General features: G+C 34.4%; 2 protein-coding genes across 2 annotated transcripts; one reads left to right on the top strand and one right to left on the bottom strand.

The window, feature by feature from the left end:
* Positions 1 to 1317: 1317 nt before the first annotated feature.
* LOC136226063 (KH domain-containing protein HEN4) lies at positions 1318 to 8360 on the top strand. The gene is made up of 7 exons (XM_066014356.1): positions 1318 to 2101; positions 2881 to 3324; positions 3423 to 3695; positions 4372 to 5100; positions 5177 to 5259; positions 6128 to 6239; positions 8050 to 8360. The coding sequence occupies exons 1-7, from the start codon at positions 1493 to 1495 to the stop codon at positions 8185 to 8187; spliced, it is 2388 nt and encodes a 795-aa protein (XP_065870428.1). The 5' UTR covers positions 1318 to 1492; the 3' UTR covers positions 8188 to 8360.
* A 3516-nt stretch (positions 8361 to 11876) lies between these two features.
* On the bottom strand, positions 11877 to 15850 carry LOC136226064 (costars family protein). Its single transcript, XM_066014357.1, has 2 exons — positions 15633 to 15850; positions 11877 to 12379 (listed from the first exon to the last, which is right to left on the bottom strand). The coding sequence occupies exons 1-2, from the start codon at positions 15711 to 15713 to the stop codon at positions 12164 to 12166; spliced, it is 297 nt and encodes a 98-aa protein (XP_065870429.1). The 5' UTR covers positions 15714 to 15850; the 3' UTR covers positions 11877 to 12163.
* Positions 15851 to 23355: the final 7505 nt, after the last annotated feature.

Genomic DNA, 23355 nt, shown 5'->3' with positions numbered 1-23355 from the left:
TTGTGTTTTTTCACCTTTCCGTAACTCTTGCTTTCTTTTATTATTTTAATTAATAGCCTAGTAATTATTTAATATATTATAAATATAAATTTATTATTTTTAATTAATTAAATATTTATTTTTAATTAATTAAATATTTTTAATCTGATTTTTTACTACGTTGACAACTCATCAAAAAGACCTCTAAAACACTTCTTCTCATTTCTCTCTGCTTCCGTAATTATATATATAGTATAGATAGGCTCCCTATATGCAGTCCATTTTTGTTGTATACTTTTGTTAATTTTAATTTAATTATACATTATTTTAGGGTTGTTTTTCACTTTTTAGTTAGTTTTCTTTAAAAAAAAATAAAAATTAAATAACTAGGGTCATATCGATTCCCAATCTGACACCGGTGTAATCCAGTTCTCTGATGAAAACTATTCAGACTCAAATCAAAGATCTCGCCGGTACCTGATTCAACCGATCGAACAACATTGTTTCCACATTTATAAGTGATGTAACTGAAAAGTAATGGGTCGTCTAGAAACCTATAAGATTTTCTTTGTTAAATTAAATTAAATATTAATAGAAATAAAACAATATAAAAACTGTAGATTGAAGTAAATATCTATTTCACTTCCCTTTAATTCACAAGTGTCCTTTTGTTAGATTAATAATTAAAAAAAAAAACAGAAATTATTAGAAATATCTGGTTTTTCATGTTAAATAAAGTTCTCCGTATATATTTTGTAATGTGTAACATATTATAAAAAACTTTTACTATTTTAATTATTAAGTTAGATTACAATACACATGTCCAAATATGAATTGATATTCTCTCATTATTATGGAAGATCGAAAGCTTATGAAATCTCATCTCATGTGCATTAACTTTTTTCTAAAGAGTCATGTACATTAACTGTTAATTTATGAGCTGTATAAGAAGGTTATTAATGAAATGAATAAATTACAATAAAAGTTTGTCATTTTTTAGAAAAACAGTTAATGTATTTTATTTCTATTTTGAAAAATGTTTAAAATATATTAGATAGTTTAAATTTTTATTTTGAAGTATAATTTTGATGGTTTTAGTGATAAAAAAGCATATTTATGTTTTTACTTTACTTGAATAAGAAAATGTTTTAGTAAATATAAAAATAAAAAACCCAAGTCAACTTAAGAAAGACTTTTAGTTGACATCTAAAAAGAAAAAGGAAAAGATCATGGGCCGTCAATAAATGTTGCTACTCTTAATCAACGGCCAGTAATCGATCTCATACAAACATAAAGACAACGTATTCCTCACGCGCAGACAAATTCACCCGCACTAACACATTCGCACCCCAGGCGTACTTTAGCACTCTATCCTCCATAATTTCACCTCGTCTCTTCTTCTTTCCTCTCTCGTTCCTGCGTAGAGAAGACAAAGAAATTCCTGAAACGAAAAAAAAAACCGTTTTTCTACACATATAAAAGGAAGAAACGTCTCAGAGAAATTTGAAGAGATATGGGAAGTACCTTTCTCCCAGCCAAGCGAAGCATACAGTACTCAATGGCTGCTGGTATACCCGACCCGAATCCTAATGGATATTCCAATAAGCGATCGAAGCCTCAGCCGGCTCCCTTACATGTTCTTCCGGGGCATGTGGCTTTCCGTCTTCTTTCTCATGCTTCGAGAATTGGTGGGGTCATTGGTAAGTCTGGCAACATAATCAAGCAGCTTCAACAGCAGACTGGCGCGAAGATCCGTATTGAGGATGCTCCTATTGAGTCGCCTGACAGGGTAATTACGGTTATAGGTCAGAGCGCGATTGTTTCCAAGGTGTCTGTGTTGAGTGATGATGGCGGTAATGTGGAATTTGACGTTTCCAAAGCGCAGGAGGCTTTAGTTAGGGTTTTCGAGAGGATTTTAGAGGTGGCGGCAGAGACTGATGGGATTAATTTGGCTGGAGGGGTAGTTTCGTGTAGACTCTTGGTGGAGGCTAATCAGGTAGGTTCGATTATTGGGAAAGGAGGGAAGGTTGTTGAGAAGATAAGGAAAGATTATGGGGTTAAAATCAAGGTTTTAATTGATCAGTTGCCTCTCTGTGCTGGGCCAACGGAGGAGATGGTGGAGGTAAGTTGAATTGAAGTTTTCTACGTGCTTGTGAGACTTTTTTACATTGAGCTGCGTAGTTTTTCTTTTTGTGTTTGTGTGTGTGTGTGTGTTACATGTGCAGAACTGTGTTTTAATTAGCTTATTTGGATTTATTTACTTAATTTTGGCTCCACTTTATGGTGATTCTCTATATACAAATAAATTTGTTTTCGCTATTTATATTATGCTGTTTGCATGATGAATCAGTTGCCTGCTTCTGTAGATCAATGTGGAATTTAAAAAGCTGGTATATGGCATGGTATAAACTGCATTTTAGGATTTTCATTTGAGAAAATTGGGTTTTTGTTATTGGATTAGGCTTTATTGGTACAGATTTGGTGCTTGAAGTTCAAGTTTCACCAGTAGAGAGCTGCTGCTGGTGTTTGAACTTCAAGTTTCACCAATAGAGATCTGCTGCTGGTGTTTGAATCATCTTTAAGAACACTATTGTGTTTGCATTGTATGCATGCTACTATTGGTTTGAAGGGCTCACGTTTTAATTTAATATATGGTTATTGCAATGTTTTCCCAACCAGTTAATGTTAATTTCTTCTCATTTGCTGGGTTTTCTAATGCCCAAAATCCTGCTTTCATATAGGTGGAAAAGCAATTCCTTGGTCATTCCATTCTGCTTGATACTAATAGCTTTTATTGAAATTAATGCATGCAAAAGTTGATTGGAATTTTTAAATATGGCCAAAATTCTTAAACTATATTATTGCTTTGCGTTCCTTGTTAAACTGTTAGTATATTTTCAGATTGAGGGCACCGTTTTGGCTGTAAAGAAAGCACTTGTTGTTGTTTCTCGCTGCCTTCAAGATTGCCAACCAGTTGATAAAGCTAGGATGTATGGCAGCAGGCCTCCCGAGGCAATTTCCAAGGAACGTTTGCCTGAGATGTATGTGGGTGCTCTCCCACATCATAATTCTGCAGTATCCCTAATGCCAACCAGTAGCTTTGGATATCCTTCAGGGCCACATTCTTTGTCAATAGAGTCAGATAGGGTCCCCTCCCTGGACACGAAGTCTCTCCAGCAGGAAGTGGGTTTTAGAATTCTTTGTACAAATGAGAGAATTGGGGGTGTTATTGGACAAGGAGGAACCGTTATCAAGGCTCTTCAGAATGAAACAGGTGCTTCTGTTACAATTGGAGCAGCTGTAGATGATTGTGATGAACGCCTGATCACTGTTACTGCATCAGAGGTGTGAACATGATTATCTGTTAAATGTTCAATTGTGGATAGGACATATTTGATGGAGTATTAATATGTTTATTGGTGTTTTTTTTTTTTTTTTTGTAGAATCCAGAATCTCAGTACTCAGCAGCACAAAAGGCTGTTGTGCTGGTTTTTTTGAGGTCAGTGGAGGCTGGTGTGGAGAAGGGACTGGATTTAGGCATCAAGGGGTCCCCTGTTTCTGCAAGGCTTGTAGTACCATCAAACCAAGTTGGTTGCTTGATGGGGAAAGGAGGCACTATAGTTTCAGAAATGCGGAAGACAACTGGCACTAGCATAAGAATATTAGGAAGTGTGCAGGTCCCAAAGTGCGTGTTAGAGAACGATCAAGTGGTGCAGGTATAACAATATCATTGTTTTTCCCCCATTTGTGAAGCATACCAAAAATAGACTCATGTTTTAGTTAAAAGAATGAATAATTCTGGGTCTATTTCTAATATTCTGGACCCCAATCCTATCAGGTCCAAGATATGGAAAGTTTAGACCAGGAAAGGAAAAGGCAAATAGGACAAACAAAATGTTAGTTTTGGCTGAGCTCTAAAGGGGAGAGTTTGTTATGAGAAAAGGGGTATTTGTACATAAGGAGAGAGAGGGTTGGGATATTGAGAATTCTGTTATTATTTGTGTTTGGCTGCCTAGTGCAGAGATCTCTATCTTTTGGTAGAGAAGGGGATTGAGTCGTTTATGTTTTCTTCCTTATATGTTGCTTTCTTTTCTACTATTTCATCAATGAATATCACAAACTAATGATTCTGTGTGTTTTATTGCCTTATTTCTATTTGGATTACCTGTTTGAGAGAGCCTTGCTCGTCTGTTCTCTATCACGGTGGCAATAAAAGAACTCTCTTTTTCAATATTTGTTTTTGAACTCCTAGATATATAGATAACAGATAAAGCGAAACTTAATACTTAAAACTCTGTGGTGCTGCTCTATTTTCGTCTCTTCCTCTTCTGTCTTTTATTTCACATGCTTTCCTTCTTTTGTCTATATTTATTTTTTTGGCATGCTTAACAGATTTCAGGAGATTTTATGAATGTGAAGGATGCAATATACCATATAACTGGCAGACTTCGAGATAACTTTTTCTCCAGTACATTGAGTACTCCTGGAACGAAGATTACTTCTGTAATAACTGAGAATAGCCCTTATGGAAGATTTAGAGAACCACTGAGGGATACATTAAGGGATCCATTCAGGGATGCGTTGAGGGATCCTGTGAGAGATACCTTGGGTGATACCTTTAGAGATCCATCAAGAGATGCCTTTAGAGACCCATCAAGGGATGCCTTTAGAGACCCATCAAGGGATGCCTTTAGAGATCCATCAAGGGAAGCCTTTAGAGATCCATCAAGGGATCCATTTAGAGATCCATCAAGGGATACATTTAGAGATCCATCAAGAGACGCCTTTAGAGATCCATCAAGAGATGCCTTTAGAGATCCATCAAGAGACGCCTTTAGAGATCCATCAAGAGACGCCTTCAGAGATCCATCAAGAGACGCCTTCAGAGATCCATCAAGAGACGCCTTCAGAGATCCATCAAGAGATGCCTCCAGAGATCCATTTCCTTCAAGGAATGGATTGAAGGAGCCATTGAGGGTTCCTGTTCCCCTGAATTTGCACTCATCAGTTGGTTCTCCGCATAGCCTAAATCGAAATACTACTCTTGCTCAGGGTATGGATCATCTTGGACTCTCCTATGGATTAGATCTCCCTCCTTCACCAAGGTCATGGGCATCACAGGTAAAATCTTGATTTCTCATTTGTCATTATTTAGCTTCTATTGCTCACTCAGTTCTACTGATGGCATTTATTGCAGACAATTCCTGGAGGAAATCCAAGGAATACTGCAGACAGTAGCAGAGGATTGGCTTCTTATAAAGGCGGTCTAGAACTTGGGAGGTCAGTAATACATTGGATATTTTAGTAACCTCAGAACAGGACTGGATGGTGATCTAGGTAGAAAGGCCTAGCTGTAAAAAACTCAGATTTGTCTTTTGATGAACCCGCTATCTCCTGCTTGACCAACTTTGATCTACTTAATATACAACTTCCTGCATGACCAACTCTGTTCTACTTAATATACAACTTCGTAAGCTGGGAGTCACCATAGTGTGTTCCCTTCTTCAGCGTGACCCAACTCTCTGATATTTTGTCTACTAACCACCTTTTGCGTTTACTTTGTCTGTGTGCTTGATACGTGTCCAAAACATATGCCCCTTTTTTTGGGCAATTGTTTGAGCATTGTTTCAAGCTTGAGGTATTTTAGAAGTTTTGAGGGAATTGCACAGTTTGACTTGTGAGTCTTTCATTCTTTCTTTAAGGTGTTTTATGTTGCTGCTTTATAATTTTATTCTTTTGCATTATCTGTTGGGAACTTAATACAGCATAGATGGGATTAGTGAAGTTACTAAAACTGTCTATGTTACAGTTTGAAATGGTATTATAATACTATTATGAAACTGATATCAATTTATAGCCATTTTGAGCAAACTAGATAACCCATTAAGAAACTGCACCAACTACGATTGGTGAGTTTGGGTGGATAATTCTTCTCATGTCCATGGAGTACATAAAAAGTATTGAAGAAAGGACCCAAAAAAAATCTCGTTCCTCTGGAATTTATGGCAGCAATTCTCAATTAATTTTAAAAAGGAAGCTGCAAAGTCATCGCTAACATTTGAACATGATGTGATATTCTTTAGTGTCACTTGAAAAGGATCAGTTGAATATTATGAACTGATGAGCAATTCCATTTCTGGTTTTGCAGTGGAAGGAAATCCGCTATTGTGACAAATACAACTGTGGAGATTGTAGTTCCTGAAAATGTTATTAGCTTAGTATATGGGGAAAATGGTAACAATCTGGCACGTTTGAGACAGGTACCTATTTATTTCCTTATATATTCTCATAGTTTTTGTTCAAACTTCGTTGTATTGATAACTCAACAAGTTAATAAATGTGAGTTGATAGTTTCCTTGACACATGGCTACAACAGTTGTCTGTTGATTTTTTACTATATCTTATTGTTATTTTTCCTTTATTCTGGTACAAAAAGTTATAGAAAATTTAGCCATTTAGAGTAGATCTTTGGCAGAGGAAAAATATGGGTTTCGGTTCTTTTTTGTCAAATTATTTTGGTCAAAGAAACAGTGTCTTTATCTTCGGCAGGCTTGCTGTTTCAGGGATGAAGCTCAACTTTTTGTTGTCAGAGTTCCTGTTTCATCTTTATTTTCTCCTTTTAGATGTTATGGGCCATTTAGTTGTAGGATATATTTAAGAAACACACGAATTCAAACGGTTGTGATTGTCATTCAAAGTTTTTGGAAACTGCCTACTTTAGAATTTGCCACAATCTTCTATATTGCGAATTCTGATAACTTATAGATGCATTATTACAATAATTATATCTGAAAGCAAAGAGATGATTAACTTAATAACTTGAGGTATAGTTATTTGCAGTAATAATTATATATTAAAGCAAAGAGATAATGAATCTAATAATTTGTGGCAAAGTTATTCGCACTGCTTCAGTTTTTTTTTTTTTAACATATAAACATGAAACACCCTTGCTTTATGCATGCCAAATTTTCAAGTAAAATTAGAAACACACTATCTGATTCCCTTGTTAAATCCTATGTTGCACGGAAACGGATACGGAAACTGAAACGGAAACGGATACTGGAAACGTGATTTTTGAAAAACACATGAAAAGGAAACGTGGGGGAAACGTGTAAATATTTAAAATATAGGGGTGTATTTATAAATATTAAAAATATAATAATACATTAGAAAAAACAAGATTGAAGAAAAAGAGGAAGAAAGTCCAAGCTCAATCAAATATTCAAGAGACAAAGATTATAGGAGAAAAAAATATGTGTAAGTTCTTTAACTTGAAGGATACAAGGAAGGAATTATCTCCCAAATAGGAAGTTTCAATTTTTCTAATATTAGATTGAATAGGCATTGCAAAATAGAAAGTTTTAATTTCCAAAATTTTAATTGAAATAGGCAGGGAAAACGGTTTAAAAATTGAGAGATGCGTTTCATATTTTGGATAATTACGGAAACGTGCCCGGAAACGTTTCGTATCAGTTTCCGAGAGTTTCCTTTTCCCACATCTGCCGGAAACGGGGAAACGCATGTCACGAAGAGTTTCCGTGCTTCATAGGTTAAATCCCCAAGCCATTTAAAACTGATAAACTTTATGTCCAACCATATTAAGTATCATACAACTCTAATACCAAACGTTGCTATGCATATGAAACAAACCTCACACCTACAAATTTGTTGAAAATCCCCAAAACTGAGTGATATAATTTTAATTTCATTAAGTTTTGCAATATGAATACCTGGAAGTACATCAACTAAAAGAGTAAACTAATTGAAAACAATGAATTGTAATTGTGGCTTTTCCTAGAATGTAAAATGGAACGAGAACTTAGGAACTCGTTGTGATGAGAATATTCAGAAACTAAGCCTTTTGTTGATGGACTTTAAGCATTAGAAATGTGTCTTTTAAATGAGAAGGATTTATGAAACTTTACATGTAATTGAACTGTGATTCATCTTGTTCGGAATATACCAAAGAACAACTTTTTTAGATAACTGTTTAGAGACTTAAACCAACTTACTCAATATCAATCTATTATAAAGTCAAAATCAGCTCATAATCTGATGCTCCTTAATCAGATCTCAGGTGCCAAAGTTATAGTGCATGAACCTCGTCTAGGAACAACTGACAGGACTGTTGTTATATCTGGGACACCCGATGAAACTCAAGCAGCTCAAAGTCTCCTTCAAGCATTTATCCTCACTGGACAAACATGACTTAAAAAACATGTTTGAATGTTTAGTTTCACACTAGTTAGTCTTTCTTTTTGCCGAATTCTGTGTACTATTTTGTGCCTACTATTAATTTCAACTTTGTCCTTTAAAAACATAGGATTCCTGTTTAATGAACATCTCTGATTTTTAGTATTCAGTGAATTTTTTCATAACCATTTGTCTTCTTGTTCTAGTTCTTGCCATCGTACCATTTCCCTGGTTTGGCAAAAGCTGAAGTATTACAACAACATTATATTTTTCATAATCTTATGCACACCTCATTAAACATCAAATTCAAATTGATTCATACATGAATCAGAAGGTGAAGTTTATACTTGAACCCAGACAGAAAAAGAATCATACAAAAATGTTTATGGTCCTGGAAGAGAACATGATAATAATATGTGCATACTGCTTTGTGACATTATGATGGAAGCAACTGGAGACCTGTACAGTTAGCATAATCATTTAATCTAATAAAATCTCCTCCAAGTTTCTGTTGAAATATATGACAACCATACAGACAGAAAACTAAGCAATGGAAAGAAAATACATATATTTTTGTATATGTGTTACTGTTACTTAGAAACTTAATGTTTATTACTTGTTCGGAAATATATATATGAGAAAATGAACATAAATTCAAGTTTGATATAATTGAAGTGTGACTACCTCCAAAGTTTAAAATATGCTGTTTAACATCTGGTTTTGTTTATAAAGAAACACTGTATAATGAAATAGAATGCAACAAAAAATTACTGAACTTCAAATTTTTTTTATGATTTAACTGCAACTTGTCCTTAAACCTGCAATACTGATTAAATGTACTTCTATGGCTTACTTGAGGTGAAGTTGCTTAAATTCTGAAATTATTGTTGAGTAAGAAATACTGAGACTATATTTGATGGTAAGGATGCAAGTGTTGTAGACAGGAAACTTTTCTTGATCAAACAATAACAATGAAATCAAGCAGCATTCTGGGTTGCTGAGCGTGATCTGGATAGTCAAAATAACAGTACTTAAACTCTTTTCAAAATTGTTGCTGTTTGTTATACTGGTGGTAGGTACTGTTTAAGTGAACTTTAGTACATTTTATACACCTTGAGCAGTTGTTTCACGTTTGCATACTGCTTTTTTAGAGTTCGAAACTAATGCCTACACATGTTGGACTTTCAAACCAATCAGCCCAGATACTAGAAAACATAGCCTAAAAGATTTAGGAAATTTTGGAACTGGACTCAAACTGCAGCTGTTACCACAGAGAGAAAAGAAATCTTCTTGGGCTGGTAATATTACAGAAAGAAAATCTGTTCAAGTTATATTTCTTGACAAACTCTTGAGTCTGAAAGGCACCAATTTTTCTAGCTTTAGTGTCATGTTGAGATGGGTTTTGTCTGCGGGCACGCCAGCGATTAAGAATCTTCTAGCTGGTATATCAAATGTAGTTTATGCTCTTTTGATTTTGCATTTGTCAAACATGTGATAGACCTTACGAATCTGAAGGACTGGTTTAAGATTCAGATATACATACTATTTAAGTCTCAGTGTTACTCCACGAAGCACTGTTCATGAGTCACAATCATCCCATGAGAATATCCATTCTCATCGTACGGTTGTAAAACTTGTCAGCATATACAGTATAGTTGAGGTCTGAAATCCTAGGTTGTAGTTGTTCGAGTATGCATATTCTGATAGTTTGTAGGCTATGCTTTATGACCATTCTGTTTCAGTTGATAGACATTATTAAACTAAACAAGCGCAAGGATCCACCCACTCATAAGACCCTTAAACTAAACATTTTAGTACTTGATGATGATCAAGACAACATTATTGATCATGGTGAATAGTCCAAAATTTCTACAAGGACTACATGTTTGGCATGTTGAAGACAAGAATTGGCATATGGAACTATTTTTCTCCAAAGCTTAGAACTATTATTATCAAGGGGGAAAATCCCAACAACAGTTCCTTCCTAGTATTATTTTTAGCCCTTGAGAATTTTTTCAACATAACTGATCCCATTCTTAATGTTCTAAAAACGTATATTTTGGCCGTTCATTTAGAATTCGAGAAAAAAAAACAGATGATTCGTCTAGAGGCTTTTGGAATTCAAGGTTAGAGTGACTTTGGTGTTCTGAATCTTGTTGAAACTTGAAAGATATGTACATAGCTAGAATTTTATAAGGGACAACTTTGGACGGGTGGTTGTTTAGTAGTTTGAATTTCAGAAGCCTATAGACAACTCGTTTAGGTACTAGATATGTTGTCTGGAATTAAGAGTCAAAATGGGGCATGAAGTTGGTAGACAAGGCTGGTTTAGCCCAAATCGAAGATTAGGTATCAACTTAGCCTTGAAGTTGGCAAAGATTGACAAATTAGTCCAAAAGCAATCAATTTTAATACCAAAAAGTTTGTCAAATTTGTGATAATTTGTCGAGTTTTACCAACTTGGGGACTGAGTTGATAAATTATCTTCCATTTGGGCTAAACTCATCAGAATAGATTAAATACTAATTTGGCTTGGCTTTTGAAGTGGAGACGGGAACTAAATTAGTATATAAATTCTAAATAATGATCAATTTAGCCCTAATTCTTCTATTGTTATTCTTGGCCAGTTTTGCTATAAATGTGGTCTTGGCTTTTTACTTATAATGTGTTCGGATTGGGATTTCATAAAGGATGGTATAGTTGAACCGTTTCATGTTTGGAAACAATTGTAATTCAAAGAGCACGAGTTCGGATGGTTATTTCATGTTAAAACCATGATTTTGCTCTATACTTGAACACCTCAAACTAGGGGTATTAAGGTAGTTTTGGATTTTGCGTTTTCAGTTTTATATCCTTGTGACTTTATTATAATTTATTTATGTTTTATTCTACTCATGTTCTATTAAATTAAAATCTTAAAAAAAAAACAAATTTAACAAAACATTATTTAAAATATAACAGGGTCAGAAACCCTATTAATACAACCTTATTATAATATTACCATCTAATACCTTCAAAATAAACACAGCAATATTTATTTATTTGATAAAAAAAGTACATCATTTCATTGTTAAGAAAATTGCAAGTACAACAATAAAAGTAATGAATAAATCCTTAGACAAGGCTATGCCTAATACAAAATTCATATAAAATTCATATGGGTAATAAAATGTCTACAAAGAGCAATATTGTTAAATCATGGTTTTGCCTTATCATCATCTTAAACATAATAAGGTATAAAAAATCAATTAGAATATTTTACAACACAACTTATCACATGTTATTACATTATTAATGCTTCATCCAAACAAAGGGTGAAAAGGCAAATTCGTCTCACATATTCACTTAAAGAACAAACTTGATTCTTTTCTTTCCTCTGAGATCAGATTGACTATTTTTTTTCAATAATGATAGTCAGAATGTTCAGATTTGGCTTTGTGCCTCCATATCGAGGGTCAAATTGACACTTAATCCAATAAAATCACAGCAGTGAAATAACAGCAGAAAAGTTGGTTTAGTCACTTGAGCATTTTTAAGAGTAAATGGGAGTTAGCCGTGACAAACCCAATGGATAATTCTTTTTAAGCCATGTGAAAATGTTATTGATCAACACCTTGAAGTCTAACACAATCCAAAATGTCATCGTGACCAACTCGTTATCTGGAGCAGCGAGCTAGTTTGTCGAAAAAGAAACAAAAAGACAATAAACAAGCTCATAAATTTTATAGGAAATAAAAGGAAGAAAATATATAAGCAAATTGCCAATTACAAATGCAAGTTCAATGGACAACAGTTTTTGGCCTTATCTATCCTCTCAAACTCCTGCAGAAGTCCGCAGAGGATACTCCCAGAATCCAGATGCATTGCAAGTAAAACAAACTCTCAAGCACAACATTTAATTGTATAGTGTCATTAAAAGCAACTGATAATAGAACAAGCACTTGAACGGCGAAGGGGAAACTACAAACCCTTTTGAACTCTTTGCCCCTTTTTAACTCTTCGCTGCTGAGTCTGCCGTTGCACTTGCACCAGATTCTGGTTGAGATGATGGCTTAAGAATGATTTCCACATTATCATGCACACCCTGCAGCAGTAGCTCTCCATCATACATAAGAATCTTACGTTTCTTTGCTGCTCTTAGAGTTCCGACCAGTGCCTCAAATATGTTTGCACATCTATCATCGTTAAACAGCACACCAAATGTGACCTGTAAGAAAGAAGAAAATCTTGGTGTTCAATAACAGAAGTATAATATACTAATTTTTGTTTTAGTGAACAAGCAATAGTTAACATAGGTACATGTGCAAAGAAATCTTTCACATCTTCCTATAACTATTACATTGATGGTATTAAATTTTCTACTCTTGATTTTTTTATGTCTTAGATATCGTTTGATAAAACTGAAAATTAAGTACTGAAAAAATAAGTACTGAATTTTAAGTGTTAAATTTTAAGTTAAATGTTTTGACTTATCAAAATAAGTGACATGTAGCTTAATTGAATAATTTAAGTGGTTAATAAAAAGCTATTATCAAACACGCTTAAATTAAATAAGTGCTTAATTTATTAATTTAAGTGATTTTTATTGTTATCAAACGGGGCCTTAGTTAGATGAAACATGTTAACATGCATTATATTCTAGTTCCAGTTGCCGTCCAATGGTGAAAAAATTAGAAGTTTAATTAACTACGTCTTTCCTACATGACTCATTAGGTCTTTGCTCGGGGTTAATCATCTGCTCAACAAAAAGAGAGGAAAAAGATATAACCTAATGTCTAGTGTGTGTGCAATTGCATTAATTCTTAGGTAGGGAATATGGAAAATGAATTAGATAATTTTGTCAAGCATAAATTGAATATTAGAGGGTAAAAAAAAGGGTATGTGGAGTAAACTTAGAGAAACAGTAAACAAGAGTCAAAACTAGGAAAATGCCAAAATGTGAAACTATTATTTTGATGTACTTTTACGAAATTGGCATGGTTTCTCCCACGTATAAGATACATTTCTAAAATTGTTTGTGCTGACAAAAAAGTTAGGCTTTTCTTTGTTACTTAATTTCAGTATTAGTAATTTCACTTCAATTCAGTAGTATTCAGATCACTTCAGTAATTTAAAGAATTATATTATTATTTGGTAATTATTTATTATTATTATTATTATTAGAACCATTATTATTTTTATAAGCTTTTTATTTTAATTGTTGCTATTCTTAAAGAATTATATTATTATTTCAGTTCCGTTCAATAACATTCAGTTTAGTTTACTTAATTTCAGTCAAAAAAAAATAGAGCCTTATTGTTTTTATGAGCATAGTGCTGACAAAGGAGTTAGTTGTTTTATGAGCTACTTGCAGTTTTATTCACGAGGTGATTTGGGATGCAACAAATTGTTATTGATATCCAGGATTAAAGGTATATATATCTTCCACCTTTGTTATTGACCTTCTAAGTGAGATTATGCCTGACAAAAACGAGGGACAACTAAAGGTTAATAAACGTATAATAGTTTGAGGTGAACCCCTAAACACATCTATTGTTGAAGTCTGTGAAGGGAACAAAGAGAAGTTGAAGATGTGAGGTGCCGCTGCAGCCTTACAACATTCCTTTTTTTATTTTCTTAACCACATGTTAATAAAAGATTTGCCACTCAACTGTTTCTGGAAAAGGGATATAATGGAATAGAGCCACTTTGAGGTTCTCTATAAAATGAGGCATGGAACGGAGACACTACTACAAAGAAGTTCTGAAAGTTATTAAGGAAACTTTGAGCTCATATATCATGGGTTGAGAACAGGAATTGAACTGTTAACTGGTTGACTTTTAACTGACTGGTCATAGGTTCAAATCCTTCTTTTGGGAAATGGTAGAAAGGTTAAGTAAATTGTATGCTACAGGCTGAAATAGATAATCACTTCATATAGCACACTAAGGTAACTTGAACCAGATTGACTGCTGTGGAGCTAAGGTAACTTGAACCAGATTTACTGCTGTGGAGACTTCTTTGTAGTAGAGGGTTCTTTACCGAAGAAAAACAGGGACGGATGCAAAGAAGTGGCATTTTTTTTGTTCTTTTTCACACTAAGGTATCTCTACGATTGCTGGTTTGACTTGAGCACCTAAGGTTTTACAGTTTTCAAATTGATACTATTGATTGTGTACACTTCTGTTAATTCCTCTTGCAAATAAATTATTATGTATATTGTTTGTTCCGATGCCTTGTATCTGACTCTTAAATTTCCAAAATAACATGGAATAAATATTGCCAAAGTTGACTAGTCTAGAAGGGAAAATCGAAGATGAATATAAAAGTATCCATTCCTTGTTTTAACCAGCTACAATTTAAATTCCACTCTGCAAGTCCTCTGCATAACTGTATGTAAGAAGATTTCTTCCAATGTAATCAAAATCTTACTCCAAAGTTAATATCTTTTTGTAGAATGCATCCTATTAAAGCAGAAAATCAACACTAATTAATTGCTTTTCAAACAAATGGTTTGTTGACTGCTCTAAAATCATGTCTAAAGGCTGCTCTAAGTTGTCATAATGGCTAGTTGATTTGAACATAGTATGCCTGGGCAAGAAACTCTATGATGATGAATTGTTTAGTAAGCCCTTGATTTTTAACTTGACACTGAATTTAACTATAATTGCATCTAATTCTTATTGTACACATTGAGTTTTTTTATTAACAAGACAGATAATTGCGAATATCAGATTCGAAAGAAAAAAGAGACAAATGACTTATTTCGTATGAATTGGAAATTTACAATTCAAAATGAAGTTCTTCAATTTCTTAGTCATATCATTATAAAAAAAAAAAAAAATTGTTTTTCAACTCTTTATGTATATGCAAACGAAATAGAGGAAACACTTCTAATCGAGTTCGATTGGACTTAATGTTTGTCATTAAGGGTCTCAAAATGCTTTTAGCCTTTAATTAATTATAACTTTAATACTTAATAGAAATTAAAAAACAGAGAGATTTGCAAAATCAGTATAACTTAATGCATGATTGACAATTGTAATTGATAAATACCTCTCTCTTTCTAGTGTTTGTTTCTAATTGTCTTATTGTTCATTGTTTTCTTGCCATTAGAAATTTAAGTTTAGTAGCTCCCAGCTATGTTGTATTTGCATAATCGAACTCCTAGCAAGGATAGCAATTCGTTGAAATCAACATTCGCCCAAACACATGCAGAATTTATTTTTTTTGGAAAAATTGATATCAAATCGCATCATCGCTCAATAATTCACGCTTGCTCACATCAGTAATCACGTCTAGAATTTTAACCTCAAAAAGACCGATTTTAAACTTGATATTCTGCAACTTTCGCTCATAAAAATGGAGAAAAGAACACATAATATCCCATTTTCATTTTGCAGACATATGTTCCTAATTAAATCTCGATCTGAATCCTAAAACTAATAATCAAATGAAAATGTGTAGTAATAGAAATTGACCTTACAGGATCCATCGGGTTGGATCTTGCCTAATCTCTGGATCTCTTCTCTGAGTCTCTGCACCTCTTCATCTACATTCATGATTTTTTCTTTTCTCTTCGAAAAATCTCTCTCTCTCAATCAATAATATCTTATCTGAATTCTCAAGCTTTGCCGTTTGCTTTTTCACTCTTTTATATGGCTTCTGGTCAATCTTCCATCTCAATGCATTATTTTATTTTATTTTATTTGGTATTATTAATCGGTTTGAGACACCCTTTAAGTTTTGCTTGGATAGAATCATATAGGTGAGAGAAGAATTGTAAATGATTTTTTCTTTTTTTCCAATTAGAGTTTAATAGACAGATTAGAATTTAAACTCGAAGATTTTTATTTTATTGAGGTTTCACTAACTTTTACTAATGTGAAATCATTATGTCCAACAAAAAGGAAAATTACAAAACTAGGTCAAATGGGAGGCCCATTTACATATTTAACCCATTTACTCAAACCTATTACATATCTAGACTCATTTTGTGTGACTTTCCCGTAATACCCCTACCCTTCCCACTTCCCCTCACTCTATCGGTTTCTCTCCCCTGTTCTCCTTGGTGCGCGAAAACGGTTTGGCTCCTCCATTAATGATTTGAAGACTTTTGATCTTCCTATTTGCCTTTAAATTGCATGAAATCTGCACCATGTTTCCAAATCACAATGAAGTTCTCTTTTCATCTCTTGATTCTGCAACTTCCTCACCCTAGAAAACGAAGCCATGGTTCTTCATCTTCCTGTTCGTTAATTGGTTTCTTTCTTCTTGTTACCATTCCAGAAATGGTTATTCTACGTTATTTCCGTCGTTCTTCCCAGTTTATCATACTGTTAGGAGCGAAAAATGTAAGTATCTGCTGTTTTTCCTGCGTTTTCCATGAATTCACTTCGCGTAGTCGATGAATTCGCGGAGATCTGCGAAGAAAACGAGTCTGAAACTTGATGATCTACTTCGCGAATCGATGAATTCGCGACGTTCTGCGAAGAGAAAGAGTCTGAAACGTATGGATCTACCTCGCGAATCTATTAGTTCGCGAAGTCTGCGAATAGATCCTTACGTTTCAGACCTCGCAGACTTCGCGAAAGCATCGATATGCGACGTAGATAGTCACATTTCAAACCTCGCAGACTTCGCGAAAGAATCGTTATGCGAAGTAAAATCACCTCTTCCCATGCACATTTACATTCGCATGCTTCGCTAATTTTCATTTCGCGAATCCAAAATCGTCCTTTTTCATAACTAACACGGTTAATTTTTTCTGTAGATGGTTGAATACGTAACATCCCTTTCTGGAAGGCGGCGTACTGGGCTGCAGGGAAGATGATTTTCCTTCCTGTATAGGGATGAACTTCCCCAAGATTGACACATTCACTCCTGAAATGATTCGTTAGGAGAGATTGTGTCAATCTCGGGGTGCACCATGGGACACGTCCATCCTATGGTGCCAATCTTCAAAGTGGACCTAACTTAATCCGGTGCCAATTTTAAAGCGGATGAGTAATCTTCGTTTCAAAATTGGTACCAGATTAGTTATTGTGGCAATCTTGTTGTAAATTTTGATAATGTTATGATTTGAATGTTGTTATTGTGGCAATCTTTTTGTAAATTTTGATAATGTTATGATTTGAATGTTATAATCCGTTGTTGTTTGCCCTTTTTTGTTATATACTACTTCGCGAATTAGCTTCAAAACACATCCAGGCTTCGCATATGCGAACTAAATTCATCAAGCAAACCCAAACATTTACTTCGCAGACTTCGCATAGTATGGAATATGCGAAGTCAGACGGGATGGGGCGAGCCGCGCGTAAATATTGGGGGTATTTTTGGAAAGTCACACAAAATGAGTCTAGATATGTAATAGGTTGAGTAAATGGGTTAAATATGTAAATGGGCCTCCCATTTGACCTAGTTTTGTAATTTTCCCCCAACAAAATAATGAAATATAATTAAACCCTGAAAAAAAGTGGATTATTATATCCAGCCCCATTTTCCCACCTTCAGCCCCGGAAAAAGACGTTTCTGCCCTTTAGCCCAAAATTGAAATCCCTAAACTCTCTCAAACTCTCCCAAAGGCATTTTTTCCCGAAATCAAAGATTACACAGTTCATGGCGAGCAATCCGTTATCATCGGAAAGAGACGAGAATGACCAAATCGCTAAAGTGGAGGTATTTTTCTGATTGAACCTACTATGATTTTTGTTTTAATTTTTGAAAAAATTCGGAATTTAGCCCTCGCGCGTATGAGTATTACGCCCCACCACATGGTGGGACGTGTGAACATCACGTCCGACCATGTGGTCGGGCGTGATAGCCATACGCCCCACCATGTGGTGGGACGTGATATTCATACGCCCCACCATGTGGTGGAGCGTAATACTCACATGCCCCATGGCTCTGAATTTTGGATTTTAGGGTTCAGGTACGGAAAAATTGATGAAATCGCCCGTAATGCAATCTAATGCTCGTTATTTATCATTTGCAGGAGGTTCTGTTAGAAGATTTTGGCAGGAACGGCGTTGATTACAGTGCGCAATTTTTTCCCGAACAAACGTTTCAAACATATCATGAAACTGTTAACTGGGCAAAACAAACGGCAATTGAGATCGGTTTCGAGTTAAACACATCGTCGCATAAGACAGGGGGCAAGTCAAGATGGATATTGGTTAAGTGTGTCCATGGTATTAAGAATACACGAAGGAAAAAGGATATGGATATGGAGGACGTACTACGAAGGAATACAAAAACAAAATAATGTGGTTGCAAATTCCAGATAAAAGTTTTGGAAATCGCTGAATTAGGGGGTAGGATGGTGAATGGGATTACTGGAGATAGGGGACAGCACAATCATCACATGGTTGTATATCATCAGGGCTACAGATAGATGAGCGGACTAAGTCCCGGTTCCAAAAAAATTGTTCGTCAAATGAGTGCAGCTCAAGCTAAGCCTTGTGCTATTTTTGCTGCAATTAAAGAAAAATATCCGGAGGATTGTCCGACACAAAGACATGTTTATAACTACAGGGAAAAAATAAGGACTGAGAACTTTGAGGGTCGAGATGTAATCAGTCAGTTTTATCGGCTTGCTATAGATAAGGAATACATACATTGGACACAAGCGGCGTCGGGCAGCAATGTTGTGACTCACCTATTTATGGCACATCCTACATCGATGGATTCAACATATAAAACAAACAAGTATAAAATGTCATTCTTTGAGATCATTGGAATGAAGCCTTCAAAAAAGAACTTCTTGATTGCCTATGCAATCATGAAGGATGAAAATGAGGGAAGTTATATGTGGGTGTTAGGATCACCGGTTTTTTCACTCTCTTGTAGAAAAGGTTGAAAAATTAGATCCTTCAATGGTGCGTAGCATATCGATGTACATTCATGATCAAATTAACCCGGATCAAAGTAGCTACAAAGGACCTGAGGTCAAAGACACTATTAGGGGTAGACTAAAGGGGAATTCATCAACGAAGCAGAATCCGAGTGTATGAGAGTACAGTCAGGGACTACGAGGTCATGCACGGTCCTCTACTTTGAAGAGTAGTTGTAGTCGAGGCCGAACCTCATCCTCATTTGTACATAACAACGAGATGCCGGGTATATTTTATTTTCGTAATATATATGTTAATGTTAAAGTAAATAGATTATCGCTCACGAACTTCATATATTCATATTTTCAGCCGGATTTGATGCGGATATTGCCGCTTACCACCATTTACACCGGGTTCAAGGACTCATCGTACCATTTATTACTGGATACCATGATGTTGTAGCAGATGGTAACTGTGGATTTCGTGTTTTAGCCGATGCCATCACAAATAATCAAGAGGAGTGGAAGCTGATTAGAGTGTTTATAGAGAATGAGGCGCGGGCACACCGTGATCTGTATGCGCCAGTGTTCTGGAACGGAGTAGATGCTGCCCTCACTCGTATTAGATGGGCAGGAGCGGGGTGTAGTCACTCCCACTGGATGGTGAGTCCGGATGACTTATATGCTGCTGTATCTGTATTGAATATAGTGATATTCCTTTTTACTACACCATAGTTAGGATGTTGCATTATACTGTCGATGCGTTCGGATGATGGAAGACCACCGGAGCGAGAGATTGTGATTTGTCATTTGGAGAGTTATGAACACTACATACATCTTTATTTAAGACCTGAATTTCCAGTGCCTCCCATTGTTACCCAATGGCATACATTTTGTGATCCGAGTGTTCGTCACTTGGACAATATATACGCTGAAAGGAGAGCGGCTTGGACTAGATTACATTGACTGATGTATACTAGTTTATGTGTTTTAATTAATAATATTTATTCATGAACTTATATTATTGTTACTGATTTTAGTTAAAATTGTATGGTATTTATAGGTTTTAAGTACAATTGTGTAGTTTGAGCAGGTAACAGGTATTTACAGGTTTAATTGGATTAACGGACTAATTTTTTTTGCCTTCCCGACACGCAGGCGTGTGGCTATCACTCCTCACCGTGCGGTCGGGCGTATGGCTATCACGCCTCACCGTGTGGTCGGGCGTGTGGCTATCACGCCCGACCACACGGTGCGGCGTATGGCTATCACGCCCGACCACACAGTGAGGCGTGATAGCCATACGTCCGCGTATCGGGAAGGCAAAAAAATAGGTTTTTCACCCCCAAAACCCATGAAAGGGCATTTTTGTCCTTTCACAAGGCTGGAGTGGAAAATTGGGGTTGAATATAACAACACCCTTAAAAAATCTCCTCTCAAAATTCAAACTTACATATTAATTGTTTTGGTAAGGAAACTTATCAATATCTTTTAAATTTATAAAACCTTTTTTTTAAAACAAAATTTATAAAACTTCGTAATATAATTATGGGATTTCCTGTTGATATCCTTTTGTCGTTATCTTTCTATCGTTCTCTTCTTACACCGAGATCGGCTCATGTGAACGAAAAGTTGTAACAGAAACAAATAACTAATGTGAGCTAGAGAGAGAATCACTACTGAAGTCCTCCTAATTATTAGAGTTGGGTGAAGGATTATAGACTAACGTACCTTTATGTATAATCTTTGTTGCGCTCGCCTCTTGGATGGACCCGGGGGATAGGATTTTTGGTCTTAATTAGTCTGCGGACCTATATCCCTCCTCACTAGTCTGCGGACCTATATCCCTCCTCACTTAGATATTACTAGTTCACTAAACTCTAATTTTTTTAGTAAAATTATTAAATATCATATTTGATTATAATAAAGTCATTTCCAATTTGTACATAAAAACTCATTAAAATATTGATCTAATGTAGAAGACAATTGAATATAAATTAATTAAATATCACATCCAACAAAATGTAACTATTTTTTTTTTAATATGCGGGGCTTAATGCATATTTACACTTTTGAACTTGACACGTTTTGACTATTGGCACTCTGAACTTTTAAAATAACCTATCACACACTTGTAGTCGATTTTAAACTTATCATACACCTATAGTTGGCTTTAAAAATTTATTACACATCTATAGTTGGCTCATTTGGACCTCCTACACACAAAATCGTTGATATTTCGTCTTTAACGAACGAGGTGGTATGCGTGTTATAGAAAAAAAGAAAAGCGCGTGAGTTCATTCGGTATGCCACCTCATCCGTCAAAGACAAAAGATCAGCAATTTTGTATGTATGAGGTCCGAATGAGCCAACTATAGGTGTGTGATAGGTTTTTAAAACCAACTATAGGTGTGTAATAGGTTATTTTAAAAGTTCAGGGTACCATTAGGCAAAACTTGTCAAGTTTAAAGGCGACTATAGGTGTGCGATAGATTTTTAAAACCAACTATAAGTGTGCAATAGATTATTTTAAAAGTTTAAGGTACCATTAGGCAAAACTTACCAAGTTTAGGTGTGTATATATGCATTAAGCCTAATATGTGGCTTAAGATGTATTAGCGGTGGCACATATGTATGTAGTTGTTGTTAGGGGTGAACATCGATTCGCTTCAATTACTAACTGAATTGAAGTTTGTCCTATTTTCATAATCAAATCGAATCAAATAATATTGGTAACCGAATATTATTAAAAAAAACATGTCAAATAATAACAGGTATGTAACATATAGATTAATAAAAAAAATTATTAAAATATCTAAAATATTTACTGTGTTATAGTTACAAATAGCTAATAGAAAATGGAAGAAACTACTTCAATTTATCAACAAACTTATTTAGAATATTTAATGTGATAGTTTTTTTTTAATTAATAATGTAATAGTTAAATAACTAATATTTTCAAATTTTAATAACATATAATTAAAATTGATTTTTTAACGTTAAATTTAAATTTGCATCATTTTGTATATTAAACCTAAATTTCCAGTTCCATAAAACATTAGGACCCTTTTTTTTTTTGAAAAAAAAAACATTAGGACCCTTATTCCAATATAAATTGACTCATTCTATTTACATAAAATTTAATACAATATGAAAATAGACTTTACACTTCAATAACTCTACAGTTTAGCCATATACCATTTGATCTTAAATTGACTCGTTCTATTTAAATAAAATTTAATACACTCTACACTTCAATAACTCTGCATTTTAGCCATATATGATTTTATTTTAGAAGAGTTTATTCCTAATGTTTTTAAAGAAAGTGCAGATTTAATTCTAACATATAAAATTATAATTTTAATTTTAACGTTTTCAAGAGAGATCAATTTTAGTTTTTTATTATTAAAAATTTGAAAAAACTAATTTGACTGTTATTTAATTATCACATCAGACTTTCTAAATAAGTTTATCGATAAACTGAAGCAGTTCTATATTTTTTTTTTGTTATTTGTAACTATATTAGTAGTACAATAAACATTTTAGACGCATTGACAAAAAAAAATTGTGATTAACTTGTATGGGCAGACTTAGTCATTAGGATTTTAACAAGTTTTTAATAACACTTCTAGTGACACATTAAATATTTTAGACGTAATTGATGTTTGGAAAGTCCGATATGACGTTAAATAACAGTCAACTTATTCTTTTAAATTTTTTGATAATGCAACGTTAAAATTGATCTTACTTGAAAATGTTAGTGTTTAATTTAGGTCATTTTGTACATTAGCACCAAATTTGCACTTCACTGAAAACGTTAGTGTCAAATTTGGTGCATATATCCTTTAAAAAGAAGATTATAACCATACGAGGTCATTATAGTCAAATGCTAAATTCCTAATCTAAGCATATACCATCTCAGCTTTTTTTTAAGAGAAAAGTGCAAGACAAACCATGTGGTTTGAATCATTTTCAAACATAAATTATATGATTTAAAAGTTTGCAAAAAGGTACTTTATGGTACGTTCCATTTCGAGTCGGATGTGCAAACAGTGGTGCATGCACTTTTGTCTAATCCTGTTCCGCGCTCTAATCTTTGTTTTGCTTATGAGGACGTCCTCGTTTGGAGCATCATTTTTCATAGTTGTTCTTTTTCTCGTGTGCACAGGGAAAGTAATAATGTCGCGTATTTTCTTGTTGAATGGACGGTTGATCTGTCTGAATCTATAGTCTTTATTGAGGATTGTCCCGTTCCAATTTGGCCTCATATTTGTAACGATGCAAGATTTATTATTTAATAATATTATTCCAGCTTAAAAAAAATCCAGACTTTTAACACGGTTAGAAAAATGCTGATGTGATAATTTTGATCA

This window comes from Euphorbia lathyris, chromosome 4 (genome assembly GCF_963576675.1).
Source record: "Euphorbia lathyris chromosome 4, ddEupLath1.1, whole genome shotgun sequence".
In the NCBI taxonomy this organism is placed as follows: Eukaryota; Viridiplantae; Streptophyta; class Magnoliopsida; order Malpighiales; family Euphorbiaceae; genus Euphorbia; species Euphorbia lathyris.
The sequence above is the reverse complement of the archived record's forward strand: the minus strand, read 5'-3'. Positions and strand labels throughout refer to the sequence as shown.